Raw genomic sequence first — 18,939 nt, forward strand, 5'->3', positions numbered from 1 at the left:
GAACATTTTCACACAATGGGACATCTTACATTTCTTTACAAGTATAACGTTTATAAACAGATAGCATACCAAAAAAATATCTACAAAACAGTTTAAGTTTGAGCTGAATTAACTGCATTATATGAAGGATAATAGAGATTTCTATACAGTGTTGGCTTTCTGTTTGACATTTCAACATTATACAACGCTTCGCAGTTCTGTAGTAACTATATATATATATATATATATATATATATATATATATTTAAAAATGAACTATAATGCATTATATAATGTAATAATGCATTATATAATGTAAATATTAATAATGTATGCTATTATAAAGTGTCACCAAAAACAGAATATAAACGAGAGATCAGTCAATCTCGAAGGTATTTTTATATAGTGTTATGTTGATTTATATAATGTAAATATTCTGTAAGAGATTGGCAAAGTGAATGCAATAAAATGAAATGCATATAAATATCGACAGATATCCCCATTGCTTCTTTGTTTAATCCACACTGGAGGCTCAGGCGTATGTGGCTCTTTGTCACGACACCAACTGCACATACGCACATACATGACAGAGAACAAAAACATGCAGCTATCCATGCAACTTCACGTCTTTAAATAAAAAGAGACTAAAAGAAGTTTAATCAGTTTTTTTTTTACTAGCTCTCTGGTGTTTGTCCAAGGCGACATTTGCTCTCGTATCCTTCCCCCTCTCTCTCTTATGTTAATCCCAAGGGGATGTTTGTTTATTTGCTGTCTTTCTGGCTGGTTGTGAACATGGTCTGATATTCTACGTGCACAGATAAAGAGAGCTGATGGAGAGCGGGTGGCTTGAACGCCAACCCCTGTACATTTAACTAAATCCGTGCATCTGTCACCCTTGAGTCGTCTTGGTTTTTGTCTCTCTGTGCCCTCTCAAATATCTCCTGTTGCCTAGAATACATGCATGAATCAATACAAGTATAAATGCAAATAAAATCTATTTCACTCACGTTTTAACGCAGAGGCTGTGAAGAAGATGCACTGTAATGCTGTAGCCTATATTCACGGTGTTGACACTCCGTATAACCCGTAGCTTTTGACGTCGAAAGCCGGTGTCCCCCTCCTGTCCATCTCCTGTCCTCCCTCGGGGTGTGGAAACCGTGACGTTTACTCGGCTTAAGGGAGCGTCTATATTTTCCTCTCACAAAGGCCGCAAAACCATTGGGCGCTGTCACATAGAAACATCTGTCCCTTTCAAATCAGTGCGTTACTATGAAGGTAAAAATCACTAATCATGAATTTCTCCTAATCGTGCCTTTATATCTCAATTAAGACTTTTTTTTTTTTGTATCGGCACCAAAATATCTCACAAATGCAACTGTTTCGCAAATATTTTAGTTTTTATAAGGCATAGCTCAAGTTTGTGACTCAAAACATTGTAATTGCAACTTTATATATAAAGAGGGATAGTTTATGTTATATTTTTTCACAATTACTGCAGATCATCATAGCTAAATTGCATACAGTACTATAATTACAGTACGATTCACCTCCTTTTGTTTTGAGAATGAGTTGTACGAGGGAAACTATTTTGACAAAATAAGACCAATGAATTTTTCATATGTATACAAAAAAATAGAGTGAACATAATGGGAAAAAAGACAAAGGAGGACGGAATAATCATATTCAGAATTATTCATAAAGAATAAAAGTAATAATTAAAATTAATTAGAATTAGAATGAGCTTTTACTGCCAGGTATGTTTACACATACGAGGAATTTGTTTTTGTGGCAGAAGCTTCCACAGTGCAACAGAATGACAGTGACAGAACAAAAAACACAGATAATAAAAAGAAGAATAAAAAAAACATAACAAGTAAATAAGGAATAAAAACATACAAATGGGCAATTGTTGTACAGGTAGACAGTTGTATGTACAGTATTATATTATGTGCAATAATTATATAAATAATAATCTCACACGTTCCTTCATGAAGAGCTACGTTACATAAGCAAAATATGGCAAAAATTTTTTTTTTTTACTGGTGAACACAAACAAACGAACACGTTTTACTTCTAGGAAACTGTACACTCAGATGAACAGGGTTAAGCTTCGCTACTGCTTTATTCAAGTGTTCGTTTTTTAGGTTTGCATGTAACATTTCGACGGTGCCTGATATCAAGGACGCTAATACGCCTTTTGTTCTCGTCGAGCTCTGACCACGGTGCTGAAACTACACTGAGCCAAATCATGTTTTCTCGCAAATTAACGCCCACATAGGCTAGACTACGTGATGTGCTCGCTATGCGGTCGAGCAATTTCCCTATCTTAGTGCGCGATCTGGCAGGGAATTCATTTTAATTCATTCTCTATTACTGACAAAAATATAATTAAATAAAATGAACCTTTAGGAGATCACATCACAAACCATGTGTTCGCTTTACATCCGCCGGGACATGAAGTTCATCTGTAATTGTTTAATGGTCAGTAGCCTATATATCAGGCTGTCTGGCTCTTAGGGTAAACTAAATTAAAGACTAGAGTACTTGTGTTCATTTACTGGGATTGACAACCATCTGCCACGAGCCCTTAAATCCCCCAATGCTGTTTTTACCCTTGACCTCGAATCCATATTAAAAAGTTATCTTTCTGATAATCTCACTTTAGAACAAATATCATAACTCTATACTATGACCCAAAGCACGACTCATTCACGTACACAAGAGCACGCACTTAAAATCACAGATGACTCAACTGGTTATACCAGACAGCTGAATTAACGACGACATCTGCTGGTTATTTCAGTCTTGCCTATTTGTAAGCATTGAGAGCTTGTCGGTGGTCAAAGTCTGTGTGCATTATGCAGGAGAATCAATTAAATGTAAGCTCCCAGATGCTCAACATGATTTTTGAACAAGAGCCAAGAAATCTGAATGATAAACAAACTGCTTGTATCATTTGTGAGTAGCTTTTTTAATATTAATATATATATTAATATATATATATATATATATATATATATATATATATATATAAATTATGTATGTAAATTCATATCAAGCAGCCCAAGGCTTTCATATCTTTGTGCGGTATGAAACGTGATATTGTATCAGCTGCATCTACTTACTTGAAGTGGACAGGCATAAAGGTCACCTGATATACCCTGACCTTTATGTTGTGCATTCTTTTTGAGCAATAACCCGATTTGTCAGTTCTGGGTTAGATACTATGCTAGACCTACATGGTCATATCACAATAATTAAAAAAAAACATTATATATATATTTATTTTTTATTTTTTTTTGCTTTGTCTAATAATATGTAGATACAATATTGCCTGCATATTAATTACGAGAACAACAGAAACCACAATACCTCTAACAAGAGAGCAAGTTAACCCAGGAGACCTATGATAATTGCCTATAGCAATAAAGTACCAGTTCATTAACATCAGTTTGTACCAGTAGAGGGAGGTAGAGCTCTAACTTTACATTGTTTATTGTATTTGTCCTGAAGGCCTGAAACAACTTTAGCAGAATAAAGGCTGTGCACATAATACTTAACCTCCATTACAATATAAGTTTAAGACTAATATTACATTCTGTCCATTGCATAAGCAAATATTTAATAGTTAGTGCATTTTTCCACAGTCAGCTCCACTGACTTCAGAGTGTCTTGCTTTGGACTTACAGCCTGATCTATTTTACAGTTCTTGCAAATGTAAATGGACAATTATCAGATAAGGAGTGTGCTTTGTGCAATTGCATATCCTTTACCTTGATTTGCAAGCAGACAGGATACAAGGGCATTGGATGTCCCCTCAAGGACTCTGTTGCTGGGCAGACAAAGTCCTCACCAGAAGATCTGCATTCATTGAGGATGGACAGAGGGAGAAAAATAAAACAAAAGGTTGATTGGGTTAAAAGACTAAGGTGACAGAAGGGGGAAGGGGAGATATATACAGATACACACATACATACAAGAGAGTGCATATATATATATACACACACACACACACACTCACCCCAATGGTGCATTAAAATACATATTAAAATTACTATTAGTATCTTTTGAAAGGGTACTGCCCCTTGACATTTTTGTAGGTTTTTGTTTTTTTCTATGGGAAAGTATTTATATAAAGAGAAAACATTCTATTAAAATATGTATTAAATGCAAAGAAGAATAAAAAACATTGGTTACTTCAGCAAAGTGTTTATTTTAATATTTTGATACAGAGGTGTATGAAATGTGTATGCCGTGGCTGGATGATTTGATGGATGGCGAAACATGCTGTTGTGGAAAGTTTTGCATGACGAGGTTAGGTTAGGAACAGTGCGCTCGCGCTTCGCGTATGGGGGCGTGGCCCTCACTGCTATTTAAATCAGGTGTGTTACGTAAAGTAAATGAACAAGCGAGCTGATTAACTTCAGAAGATCACCGTAAACCTCAGAATCACTATTAAACGTCACCTTGGGTCATGCAAATTTTAATATTGTAGCGTTAGCAGCCAAATCAAATTACTTCATGATATTTAGACAATTATAATTCAAAACATGACTACACTAATTATATTATCTATTAATTAAATCATAACATAGGCTATAATATACTAATGTATTGCAATGATTAGGCATTTAATCTTTTAATTACATATTACAGATAATAATAATAACCTAGTTTAATGTTTTCTTAATCTTATTTTCCTGTTCAGGAGTTTGAAGTTGAGATTTTTGTTTTTCGGCCGACAAAATATTTTATAGGCTATACATTTCATTATTATTATCTCCCCGAAAATAAATCCGAGTAGGTATCATAATCGGTCTCATAGAAACATCTGAGGACACGACGATAGACAGTTGTTTTGACTGCGTAACATATTGGACAGCTTCAGCGTTAACTCTTTATTTTAATAAAATGCTAGAAATTCAAAACAACTTCGCATATTCGTATGAGAGAGGCGACAGCTTATGGTTTTGAATGGTGATGGAATACTGAGCTTTGGCCTTTTTGGATTTGTGTAAATAACACTGTAGGCTATAAAATGTCATTTAAAACCAGTAAGGAATATTCGATAACTTTATTGACCTATATATTCGTTCACGTCTATCTGTGCACATGACGTCTTTAATTATTTTTAAGATAAACTTTAATGTAAACCTCATTATCACTTTAATTTGCAAAAACGTGATATAGGTGTTTGTAAATTACTCCTAGTCCCACCAAATCTCTACACATGAATATTTAGGCTAATGACTGTATAGCTGGATACGAATTAATGAATTAAGAATTAAGGTTATGTTTCATGAGGCAGTTTATAATTCAAAACCCTGCTTTTGTCCATGACAGAGAGGAGATCAACCGTATGACGCGTTACTGAAGGATGAACCTCAGAGGGCAAAAGAGAGTTTGAAAACCACAGGTGTGAAACTATCAATAACTTAAAGGGATAGTGCATCCATCATTTACTTACCATCGAATCGTTCCAAACCTGTTTGAATTTCTTTCTTCTATTGAACATTAAATATATTTTGATAAATGTGGGTAACCAGTTGGTAATACCCATTGACTAACATAGTATGGAAAAAAAATGCTATGGAAGTCAACAGCTACATTATAAACATTCAACAGAAGACATTCTACAGGTTTGGAAGAACTTGAGGGTAAGTAATGATGATAAAATATTCAAAACCATTTTTTCGGTGAACTATCCTTTTAAAGTCTGCTCATCACCAGATGTTCTTAAAACTTGAAACTTTCTCTGAAACAGCAAAACGCATCAGCTAGTTTGATGAGGATTTAGTTTAGGTTGACAAAATACAACCAGGACATTAGTGGGCTCCTTTCAGCACAGGGCTCAGCACATCACCAGGTTGTCGCCCCCTGCTGAAGACCATGTGTAAACATTTGTTTTGCAACTTGAAGCAAAGCTAGATTTAGTCAACTAGAGGTTACAATATCATGTATATGCTGTTTTTGAAATGTAAATAGATGTGAAAATTTACTGAACTGTTTAACTTTAACAGGTCTTTAGCAATTTAATGCTAATTTTATGATTTTAAGCAATTATGATTTCTAACTTCACTATAAAGGACAACTTAATGTTTCCAGCAGCACGAATTTGGTTATTAAGCTATATTTTTTTATTTAATGTTTTACAATAAATTAGCTAAATAGTCTAATTTGAGTCTTTGCTTCCTTTTCTGTTTGATGAAAGTTGAAGCATGAATCAAGTATGTACTGAAGTACCCACCCAGAAAAGCCAGTTTCAACATGTTTTAAAAAGTCCTGCTGTTTTACTTTTGCACTCGTTTTTTTTTTTTTTTTTTTTTTTTAAGATTTCCGAAGCAGAATTATTCTGATATAACTTCAGAATCAGTGGAATTAGACCGCTTTGCTCATTGCTAAAATCCTGCCTATTAGCCAGAAAACATCAACTGCTGCTGATTTTAAGGCAAAAAAAAATATTTTTCTTTACACTTCTATAACATTGTTACTCAAGAAAAAAAAAAAGCCTCATGTTGTTACGTTGTTCCGATTTTAGTTGACCCCATAAACTTCCATCTGTGCCTAATCCAATCAGCATGAGTTACATTAAATTAAGTGGAACTATGCTGGGCCTTAATTTTAAAATCAAGTTATTGTGTAAATTCCTTGTCTTATATGCTACATTTAATTCAGAGAAACAATTCTTTGTTTTTTATGCTACATTTATTTCAGAGAAAGATGCAAGTGTGATGCAACATTTGCTACAGAACTGAAGTGTGACCAGAGTCATCTCTTGATAAAGTCCTTATTTGATCAGACAAAAAACTTGATCTTAATCTAACTATCTCTGCATAGTAATTGGCTATTTCAAACAATTTGTGCAAACATAAGCCTGAAGTGAGATAAATACAGGTAATTATGAAGTAAATACTCGTTGCAAACCAAACTACAATATGTGAGAGGAGCGTTAAATGCAGGATTACAAAACAGGAAACAGAAAACCCGAAGTGGAGCTGGAATGGATTGATTACAGAACGCACTGAGTGAAGAGGATGAACATTTAGCTTGAATTAACGGTCTACACTTAGATTCTGATAACTCAAGCTATGCTTTGTACAGTTTGCAGTTATTTAGAATTTATCATAGAAATGCCTACATTTACCCATTCAAACACGAATTAATTGAGAATTACATTTAATGGGCTAAAAAGCTTCTGATTTTGGTTCTAGAACACGGTGTAGGACACATCTCAGTCATATATAGTCAACATAAGTAGCAGCTATTTAGCTACACTAAAATCTCTGCGTATAATGTTGATCGTATTTTATTAATGAATGAAAGTGTTCGCGAAACTGTGAAGAGCAAAGAAATCAGTCACTGAAGCAACTGAGATGAAAAGACTCAAAGACATCATGGCTGAGACTGCACTCCGCCACAGTGGTTTTTTTCCAAACACATCTTTATTTATGTCAGTACAGTAAAAGCCTCGGGGAACTGAGGGAGGCCATGATGATTCTGCCCGACAACTTCGTTTCTTCTGCATCTTCTGCCACTGTTGGCAAAAACGGCTCGTCTCTGTACACCTCAGCATGTTACCTCAAAATTGTAAAGATTACTTTTTCTCTACACTGCTGTTTGTCCATGAAAGAGGATAATGAAGCTTAACTACCTGTGTTAAGGTACATTTAATTACATGTACAATATAAGATCAAAACTACCAGTTTTGCATAACAATATAGCTTGATCATCAGCTGAACTTAAATTTGGAAGTAAAAAAAAAAAAAATCACAAATCAACCTCAGTTAAATGATGATCCAAAAAACCATTGAGTTTCCCAAAGATATGTGCGAGATATGTACGCACACATTCCCTCTAAGGGAAAAGGACATTTTATATTAACTTTTCAATTTGACTTTTTTATAGAACTAGACACAAAAACTATAAAAAATAAAGAAGAATTAATGAAATGAAATTGAATAACCACCTCTTGTTTTGTCTGCCTTCAGTTTCCATCTCATTCCCCCAGCATTCCTTGCCAGATATTCTTTCCATTTCTCTGCTCCAGTGCTCCTTGACTTCTTCTTGTAGCACAACTGCTCACGCTTTACATGTCTTGGCGTTGGAAAAGAACAGATCTTGCTCAAAAGTTTTTGGTAATCTGATTCCATCCCCTTGGTTACTTGAATAAATTTGCACTTTTCTATTGTGATCTTGAGAAGGTGTTCAGCACCATCCCCTTCGTGTCAATGTCCACAGCAATCTTTGTCTCGATGGTAACCCAACAGCACTTGGACTTCTTTACTTGCTCACTGTGGCATGCACTAAACACCTGAGCATAAGAATCACAAGAAACACTTCAGTAATGTGGAGGCAAGAAAGGTCTTTTAGGGGGATAAAAGGGGCCCCTGACTCTGGGAGGTCCCCCAAAAGGTGGGCCAGGTCGCTTGCCTCTTGGAAAGGGCAGCTCATGATGGACCGGTGGTGGCCTACGAAGGGGCCTAGGAGCTGGATAGTGCCCAGGGTGAGGTGGAAGAATATGGTGTGGTGGTGGAGGCCTGTGCTCCAGGTGAGGAGGAACCCTACGCTCTGGGTAGTGAGGTGGTATTTCTTCAGGATAATACTCTTGTGCACGAGGTGAAATCAGGTGCATGTCATAATGAGGGGGAGAGGGGCTACGTGGTGGATGTTCGTAGAATGGGTCAAAGTATGGATCTTCAGGCAAAGGTTGAGGAGGACTTGAGGCTTCATGGTAACTCCGTACAGGAGGAGAAGACCCAATGCGGTGATGGGGTATGCTTGGGGGGTGCTGCAAAGGTACTCTTGGTGGATGTTGGTGGTTGTAGTCCACTGGACCATTTGGTGGGACTTTAGGAACTAGGTGCGGTGCATGAGCAGAGTGAGAAGCCCCATCCCCATGTGGATGGAAAGGCTCATTGTTTGAAACCACTTGAGACAAGTGTTCATAATCAGAGTTCGCTGGGACATAGGAGCCATCAACACCACCTCGTTCTGGATCCCTGAAAGGTTCCTGCAAATCTTCGGTGGCATGAGGACCACTTGCTCTCGAAGAAGATGCTGTATGCATGAAATCTTGTGGTGGAGGAGGAAGCTTTGGGATAGGTGGCAGAGGTGTGGTGAAGAAGTTAGGCGCAGTAAGATCCTGTCTTTGTGCTTTGGCAACGTACCGCTCTGCACCATATGCGTCAGAGCTGGCCAAGACTTGCTTCTCTTGATCATCTCGATATGCATAGCTACCTTCAACCATTTTAGGATTTGGTCCCACATCATGAATTAAGGGGTTTTGTCTCAGCTCTTGAAGCATTACACTGGATTTCTCGGTGGCTTTTAAACTCAAAGGTTGCTGGTTGCTGGACAGAGAAGAGGTACGCATTGCTTCAATGCGTTGATGCCGCTTAGCTTCTGCCTCAGCAAGCGAGGGCACAGAGTTTTTAAAGTCTTTTTTAGGTGCGGTCTTCTGGTGCATGTCTGTATGAGCTTGTTGATCGGTGTGAGCATTTTGTTCCTGCCAAGATGGAAGTGGACGCGTTGATTTAGCATCTAAAGCAGTGGACATAGACACCATTTGCCCCTGCTGATACGGGAACAGCTCTGATTGAGGAGCATCCATAATTTCATCTTGCGTTGGTGTAGCACCAGCTTCATCCCTTACTGGGGTTCCACCAAGGTTCTCTGCACTTGCTGAAGGGCTATCAACAGTTTCTTTAGGCCACGACAGAACAGATGGAAATCCCAAATTAAAGCCTTTCAGCCCTGGGTTACCTTGGAGAAAGTTATCCATCTTGGAGTCCAAGGCAGAGTTGAGAGAAGAGCTAGGAGTTACTTTCTCATTCTCACTGGACTGCATAGCCGTAGGAGACACACATCCTTGAGTGGAGGGATCCCTAGCCAGTGGGAGACTAGAAGGAGCAAGTAAGACTTTAGGAGTCTCTGCTGTAAGAGGCAATGTCAGGGATTGCTTTTCAGAATTTGAAGATGTGGTGGCCTTTGCAGTTGGGTTGTTTAACAAAGAGGACAGACCTGGCGGGGAAAAAAAATTGTAGAAAAAGAAAGATAGGGGTAGGGACGCAAGGGTCAGCAGATTGATTTAAAAACAAAACACATTTTCTAAAGAACTCATACTAAGGGCCAGAATACTAAGAGCTTGTACCAGCACAAACCCTCTTTTGGCATTAAAAAACTACTGCCAGAATATACTATAGGTTATTTTACCTAACCCTAATTGAACAATGTGATTTACCAAGGTTTGGTATTCAATTTACTTGTATTTGCGCCATTATTTAATGGCCAAAAAAGCATGTCTTATCCCAGTTTGCCCGTGCTTCTAGTAGATTACTCGCACTTAATTGTCATCGACTTGCAACCCTACACTAATTTACGCTGTTCTTGGTAAACTGCATTGGCACTTTTATGGGGATTGCATTCACACAGTAAATTGCCCTGTTTAGTAAATCTGGCCCCAAGTCTTTTTTAAAATCATCTGCTGTTGCTTCCACAACTAGGGAAAATGACTATAGAGTTTTAGGTCAACATGAAATTACACTGTCAACTCATTTAACTTACATAATGTGATGAATTTTCGAATGAAACATTACATTTAACATGTAGGGTTGGATTGCATTCATCATGAATCATGGGGAAGAGTGCCAGAATGAAGACACACCTGAATCTGAGTTCACATTCGACTGTGGAGGACTGCTGTGCTCATAAATCACTACCTGTCTGGCACCAACTTTTGAGGAGATTTTAGAAAAGCCACATTATCTAAATCAAAAGCTTCAAACATAACTTTGTTTATTTGTCATTTAAATGGTATTAAGCTTTTGGGCTTTTGATTAACATTAATGGCCTAGATGACATCGTCTGAGAAGGATGTTGTTTCAAAGGTGGAGCAAGTTATTCAATTTTAATGAAAGATTACATCAAACGTTTTCTTTTGTATTTTCATCAGTTTTCACTGATGAAAACACACAGTAAGCCGGCAAATGTATTAAAAGAAAAATAGGGTTCATTTTGATTTCATGTTGACTTAAAACAACTTGAACATACTATGTTTGAACTACTGTGTTCACAAATTTCATATCCCAACTCTTTGGTTTCTCAAATCATTTTGCTTTTCCATTTCTCACCCTGAAAACCCCCATGGGTTTGTGTTTTGGACAGAGCACTGAGCAAAGTGTTGGGGTTGATGTCCACCCTAGAAAGGATGCTGGCCAGTGGGTTGGCCGGAGGGGCAGTAGTGGGAGTGGGAGTCTTTTGAGTCGAGCTTGGAGTGGAAGGTACACTGGGGGAAGACCGAGATACAGGACTAACTCCTACAGCTGCAAAGACAAAAGCAATGTTTGAATGCATGATGTAACATACAAATGTAGATTTTTATTTTTTTACATTTCTTACTATCAAGCAGTTTTCCAATTCCAATTCCAAAATTATTTTACTTTTTGGATTTTTTTTCTACTTTATACTGACAAATAGTGGAGCGTTTAGTAGTAGGGGAATGGGAGCGGACACGACACAGGTCACATTCAAACATGCATCTCTCAAATGAGCACCACAGCTTACTGCTAGGACAAGGCTTTGACGTGACTGCACATTTAATAAGATATTTTAACTTGTGTATAACATGCTGTACACATCAAATTTCAGAATCTCACCTGAGCTCTTCATAACGTTTGTGATTGTGCTGAGAATGGAGCTGATCTTGCCTAGGTCAACACCAGCAAGGTTCACTGGCAGTGATGGTGTAGTTGGTGTGGTGGTTGTTGTTGTTGTAGTAGTTGTTACTGCTGAGGGAACTGCCACTGCTGGGGTGTCGATCTGCTTTGTTTGTGTGCATTCAGTTGTTGGCAAGGATTCTATGACATTTGGAGTGACAGAAGACTGTTTGGACACAACAGCAGAGGCCACACGTTCCTCAACTGTAAGTGAAAATTAAAAAAAAAAAAAAAGTAAGAAAAAAAGTTGCATCCCACCAGCTTAACCATCAAGTTTCTTTTTAATGCAGTATATTTGAGAAACATACTAAATTTAAAAAAAACTTTAAGGTCATATGGTACCTATGATGGTAGGTGTTTCTGTCTCCTCTACATCCGAGAGGTCCATGTCTTCTACATCACGATTGTCTTTGTCTCCCAAAGGGGCACTTGGTGGGGAGGAACCCCCAACAGATGAGAGAGGGCTGGGAGCATCAGCCAAAGCAATCAAGTCCTCCTCCATCGCCTGCCCATCCAGCTCTGGGTCTGGGGTACCAATCCTTTCCAGAGCGTGGAAGGGTGACTCGGAGCCCGTGGGTGAAGGAGCATCTTCAATGGGGGAGGGGATGGGGGAGTCATCTGGGTCAGGCAACATAGTCTTCAGTGAATCGAGCTTGCGCTTAAGGTGCGACACACGGTTTGCAAATGTCTCATAGGCCTGGAGAAGAATGATTTGGGGAAATGTTCCACTATTAGCTCCAATAACTACATCTATCAAATTGTACATTCACAAAATTGGCACATTAACAAATGCTTTGTTGTTGGGGTTGAGAAATTATTACTTTTGTTTAGAAAAGATGATCATGATTATGTGCAGCTTGTCAATGAACAACAGCTCTGTATAGTAAATGCTGCTCCACGTGAAAGCATGCACGTGTTGAGATTTACCGCTGATTACAGAACCGGCTTTACTGACAAGAAACCCATTAAATATCGTGCCAATATTTATTGTGCATCCCTAATATATATATATATATATATATATATATATATATATATATATATATATATATATATATATAATATATATATATATATATATATATATATATATATATATATATATATATATACACACACACAGATGAAAAATGCAATTTTCTTAAACAAATTTTACATATATTGCTCATAACCCAGACCTTACATCATCTTTAATCTATTAAAAAAATAAAAATTCAACCTTGCAAAACCAATGACCACAAATGAAATTATCCCAGAAATGTGGTAATTTCAATCATTGTAAAAATAAAATAGGTTAATTATAAACTTATACAGCTGTATTTTTATGAAAAGGCCAAATATGGCTGTCAGAGATAAACTAAATAAAACAAACACATTTTGCTACACAATGGTCTGGATGTCTTTGTTTTTGTACAAATTCAACTGCAGCACAATGCACCTGAAACCACTAAAAGCATTAAATGATCATTTGGTCATTACATATGAAAGGGCTATTTGCTGCTTTCAATCATATAGATTTATTTTTTTTATGTGCATTGAAATAATGAGTCTGCTGGAAGGCCTGAGGATGCTGTTAGTGAGGAAAGATTAAGAGCTTTTGTTGAAGCAAACGGAAATAATTAGATTTCATAAAGTGCTTTTTGGAAATATAAATAAAACAACATTTTACTTATTTCCTACTCATCCATTTCATTTGACATGACTTGATGGTTCTCTACATTCATTCTAGTCTCCCAATGTGGAAAATTAATAAATTTAGTAATATTTCTGCAAAAAACACTGCAAATTAAAGTGTAAAATATTTTGTACAGGAGTGTAGCTAATTTTTATTTATAATATAATTTCAAATTGCACCCAAAAATATCACCACATTAAACTGCAATACTCACTTTAGCCACAATCTTGACCTCTTTATATTGCATCTCGTAGAATATGTCTGCATTCTCCAGAGCTTCCATCAATGGAGGGCCTTTTTTGACCTCTCCATCCAGAAAGGAAACAAACTCCTGAAGCTTTGCACTCCCGTCTTCAAAGTCTTTAGAAAACCTTTTACCTCCTGCCTTGTCTAAAATACGAACACATAAAAATTTGAAAAATATTGATGCATTAATTAATGCATATCCATTTAGAATCTTAAAATGCCACTTTTTACTGACCTTTCAGTTTCTTTAGAGCTTCTGTGCTGCACACATCCACTCTCATTGCAGCTAACTGTTTCTCTTTGAGCTCAATCTCATCCATGGAATTCCTGTACTTGGACAGATGCTCGATAAACGCAGAGGGCTGACAGGTAAAAAAAAACCACACATGTAGGTAAGAAATTGTATAAATAAAAGGTATAGTCACCCAACCCAAGGAGTTCCAAAGAGCCACTCAAATCTAGTGTGAATTTTGACTATTTACCACAAACTCAGCAACAATCTTGGATTTCAAGGCAGATTTGGAGTTAACTGGAGCTGAAAATAAAATTGAGGAATATTAAAAATTAAAAATCATTACTTTATTATAAGAATTTCAAAAATATGTACAAGTCTTAACACATTGTAAATTAAGTCTTTCAATGTTAAACTAAAAAACAATACTGACAAGCATATAAAATACTCCCAAGAGCAATTATTAATTCAGACCTTTCACTGGTTCTTCTTTCCGGACCAAATTGTTCCTAAGCTGATTGATGAACTCCTCTGAATAGACATTTCTCTCTTCCCAAATGGACAGTATCCTCATCACTGCCTTGTTCACCTTAGAATCCTTTGTGGCACTACAAGAGATCACATTTACAAAGATTCATACTATAAAGCAATTCACACAATGCAACATCACAAGAGATTTTAGAAAATAATTTGCATGCAAGGTCACATTAATTCATACTTGGTTAGAAGAACTTGGTCGCAGCATCATTTAGTTACTGATGGCCTTGTAAAAACATACTAATCAAAAATGATTAATTTATTTAAAAATAAAGTAAATTTTATATAAATGTGTGTGTGTGTGTATATATATATATATATACATATATATATATATGTGCAATGCATAGGCTTATACTGTATAATTCAATAAAAAACATATGTAATTCAGATTGTTATTTGATTTGTATGTCAATTATTTAATCGTTTAACTAAATCGTCAAAATACAAAATGTCCCAAAAATTAAATAATTTTTTTATAAAATAAAAAAAAACATACATGGAATATTTGATTTAGTATTTTTTACATGAACGACAACAAAAAAGTAAAAAAAAAAAAATATTTTGCTTCAAAACAATGTGGTGATTCATTTTGGATATGGTTGGTTTAGGTCATGGCTCCTTATTATGGAATTGAATAAAACTTCTATGGAGAAATTACTTCCAGAACCAGACCTCTGAGAAAGTGGGTGGTCACTGTTGTGGTCTATAGGCAGAGAAGATATTTCTTGTTCTTGAGAACACTCTGGTTAAAGTTCATGTTGATGAAAGCAGACTCACCTGATGAGCTTCATAGCTTCTGGCAGCACATCTGTGAAGGTGGTGCGGTAGACTATGGCATTTTTCCTTTTACAGTTCTGAATGACATCATTCGCCAGATAGAAGAGATTAAGCCTGTGTGGCGCATCCGCTGGGAAAAGAATAAGGAAAAGTTTAACTTCATCATAAAACAATCAGTTTAATGGTCCACTTACAATGGCATGAACTGTATCTAATATTAGTGAGAATGGGCAAACCATAATGAAGTGTTAAAATTTCAGGCTTACATTGAATAATTAATGAGGAATGTCACAAACTATAGCAGTTATAGCTATATCAGCGTCCACACCAATGCACTATAATGTTCTGTTTATTATAAGCTTGCTACAGACCTCTGTTTAACCTCTTTAAAACAGAAAGAATTCTGTTTTTTTTAATTCGTTAACTAGAAAAAAATTGTTGTGAAAGTGATTCCAACGATAGCGTTCCCCTCTGTCGCTATCAAAATAGTTGTGGTATGAACTTTGCGATTCTTTTACATCTTAAAACATTTTTAAGACTATATCTATTATCTATGTCATTACAGGTATCGTCCTTGTTGTGAACAGCCCTTAATTCTTAAACTTTTTTCCTCATATAAAATTCACATTAAAACTGTCTTGGAAAGTTTTTACTGTGCCTACACATAGTTTTGAATCACTTATGTACATATTTGGTTGTAAATTTGTCTTAGACCCAGACTTTAATATTAAAGGTGTCATCATGGGCGGCGCTAGGGAGGGGCTAGCAGGTGCTTCAGCACCCCCAAGAAAAACAAAAGCACCCTCATAGCACCCCCACAGATTTTTTCCTGGAACCAATTATATACATGCTGTAGCCTACTGTATTTAATAATTATGATGATGATAAAAAAAAAAACAGTTGACTCTTTTATAGGCATAACTCGTGCAATGCAATAAAGACATGATTTGCAGCTGTTGCATTTTCGTAATGTCATCATTGCATTTTATAAATAAAAAAAAATGGAGTGCTTCCCTGTTCTAAGTAGGCCTGCCCCCGAATAATGATTTTTTCTAGTCAACTTTCGCACGTTATATTAAATTGATTAATATAATAATATATTAACCATCCTTTAATATAGGCCTATAGGCAGGCGTATTTTAGGATATAGCTTACTCCGCGCTCGGGCTCGCGCATAAAGCATTTAAAGCATCGGCAAAGTGATTATGAATGTGTCGGGGGGGGGGGGGGGGGCATTTTAATTATTTATGAATAAAGTAGTGCTTTCTCAGTCAGTGTCGGGGGCAAAGATGAAGTTGCTGAATGCCAATCCTGTGACTTGCCATCTCCACATAGACGTACATAATAAATGCACCTTTTCATATGGACTAAAAAATGAAAGAAAAATGACAAAACCAAGTGGATGAGTTTTATTTATATTTAGTTTATTATTGATATAAAAAAGAATAATAGCCTGTTTTGGTTATATTTAATTGCAGGACTCCAGACTGCGACCATTTTTCTGCCTATGTGACTAAATTTTGTGAGCAGTCGCACTGGCGCGACCACCGCGTTGTTCAACTCTTAAGCGCTGCCATTTCTGTTGCATATGAGAAACATCAAAAGGCAACTCGTTTGAAATGTGCAGCGCTTGGAGTCTAGTTTATACTCACCGCTTCAGCACGAGCGCGAAGCTGCGTGCAGCAAAAATGAGGAAACAATGGATGGTTTTTACTAGGGCTGTGTTGAAAAAATCGATTCACCAATTCTGAATCGATTTTCATATTAATTTCTAAAGATCGATCCATAACTCAGAGGATCGATTTTAATAATAGGCCTACATTTTCCCCGTGAATTTTAATTTGCCGCGTCATTGAATTCACGCATGCGCGCGAGGTGGAAGGACATTAAAACAACGAACATGGCAGCTTTGAAAACTATTGATTTTTCTGAACATTTCTGCCATATGTACATGAACTGACAGTCACCACTGATTAGCTACTACTAAATATTGTAGAAACTTAATTTTCTGTAAAGTTGCTTTGTAATGATTTGTATCGTAAAAAGCGCTATACAAATAAACTTGAATTGAATTGAATTTGAAAACTCCAGAAACGCTAAAAGCTGCTATCTGGCACCATTTCGGGTTCAGAAGCAATAAAAAGAACGAGCTTGACAAAAGCAAAGCAATTTGCAAAGCCTGCCAAATGGAGGTGAAGTATTGTGGAAATACTACTAATCTCAGGAACCACATGATGCGACATCATCAAGACATCATATCCAAGCCCTCCACCGGACCGCAACAGATGACACTGAAACAAACTCTACAACTGCCAACTAATTCTGCACGCTCTGTCAAAATAACTGAGGCGATTGCGGGCTTCATTTGCAAAGATATGCGCCCGTATTCTGTTGTTGAGAATGTGGGATTCAGGCGGCTAATGAAGGTAATGGAACCAAATTATGTCATTGTGTCTCGCAAACGTCTGTCTGAAGAAGTGATCCCCAACATGTACCAGACAGTAAAAGATGGTGTAATGTGTAAGCTTAAGACCGCAGAGAGGGTGGGCATTACGAGTGTCATCTGGACATCCGTAGCTACGGAATCTTACATGAGTGTGACAGCACACTACATAGACGAGCTCTGGAACCTCGTGTCTTACGTGCTGCAGACAACCGAAGTTCAAACGGACCATCGCTCTGTCAGTCTAGCTGAAATATTAACCAAAGCTATGGAGGAGTGGGGGCTGTTGAGTAAAGACCCAGCCATAGTCACTGACAATGCGGCGAATATGATCCGTGCGGTTGAGATTATGGGGCTAACCCACGTCGGCTGCTTCGCGCACATAATCAACCTGGCCTCGCAAGCCGGTCTCAAACTGCCGAATGGAAAAAAATGCTTTCTTCAAAAACACTTATCTAAATATCGAAGATCGGATCAGATCGGATCGAATCGAATAATGATAATCGATTCAAGATCTTGAGAATCGGAATCGAATCGATTTTTGAAATTTGAATCGAAACCCAGCCCTAGTTTTTACACTAAAGTAAAGTAAAAGACTTCTTAAACCAGAGAAGCTGAACATGTTGGTATTCTTGTGGGGGGAAAAAAACATGCAAGCACTGTCACCGGCAGCAAGTTTAGTTTTACTTTTCTTTTTGTTTTCATTTTGAAAACTTAAACTTGCTTTTTACCTCACATTTTGCTATGGGGCTCTCTTTTATTTGTTTATTTTATTTATTTGATTCCTCAGTGTTTGCTAAACGTTCTGTAATTTATTAGACATTAAATAATACAGCATGTGTTTTATGTCATGTCTCATCTTATTAATTTTAGTTAATAAATGTTTTGTAAGCTAGTTTGTCATTGTATCTTGTTTTAATGTTGTTGTGATTTTTAATGAAAAATAACAATGAATCCATCTTTTTTTTTTTAGTCTTAAAAAGTGAAAGGTGTATAGATGTAGCCTAAGCAAAACAGACAATTATCTTTTATTGTAAAAAAAAAAAAGAAAAAAAAAAGTGGCAAGATCGCGAAATCGAAAGTGAAAGCATCCGAAACCGGGCTTATAACAGAGCAAAAGAGGGACTCCCGTTCACAAAATTCAAATCACAAATAATACTACTGATGAAAAAGAACGGGTTGAATGTTAACCACTTTCGTTTCCATATAGGCCTAACTATAAACTATAAAAAAAGTTCATCAGCATGCATTGTTTAATCCCATGTTGTAGCAAAAAAAAAAAAAACTTGTGCTCCTACGACCAACTGAGAAAAGAGCAACCAGTGGGAAGAAT

The 18,939-nt window shown here is 36.7% G+C and overlaps 1 protein-coding gene across 6 annotated transcripts in view; it reads right to left on the reverse strand.

Moving 5' to 3' along the window:
* The window catches only part of LOC109069759 (CUGBP Elav-like family member 3), a 51,213-nt gene that overhangs the window by 19,453 nt on the left and 12,821 nt on the right, over positions 1-18,939 (reverse strand). For 3 of the 6 annotated variants that reach the window (XM_042776391.1, XM_042776392.1, XM_042776393.1), the window contains exons 1-3: positions 7,946-8,186; positions 3,753-3,840; positions 987-1,204 (exon numbers count right to left, since the gene is read on the reverse strand). Coding sequence is in view for 3 of the 6 variants with exons in the window: in XM_042776388.1 (XP_042632322.1) it covers positions 8,318-9,999; positions 11,109-11,300; positions 11,634-11,897; positions 12,036-12,390; positions 13,583-13,758; positions 13,850-13,976; positions 14,097-14,149; positions 14,321-14,454; positions 15,164-15,293 (3,113 nt within the window). In the remaining 3 variants the exon portion in view is untranslated. Of the gene's footprint in view, positions 1-986; positions 1,222-3,288; positions 3,841-7,945; positions 10,000-11,108; positions 11,301-11,633; positions 11,898-12,035; positions 12,391-13,582; positions 13,759-13,849; positions 13,977-14,096; positions 14,150-14,320; positions 14,455-15,163; positions 15,294-18,939 lie in introns of those variants that run through there. The other 3 variants (XM_042776388.1, XM_042776390.1, XM_042776389.1) reach the window with 3 other exon arrangements.

The sequence above is a fragment of the Cyprinus carpio genome, chromosome A19 (genome assembly GCF_018340385.1).
Source record: "Cyprinus carpio isolate SPL01 chromosome A19, ASM1834038v1, whole genome shotgun sequence".
Classification (NCBI taxonomy): Eukaryota; Metazoa; Chordata; class Actinopteri; order Cypriniformes; family Cyprinidae; genus Cyprinus; species Cyprinus carpio.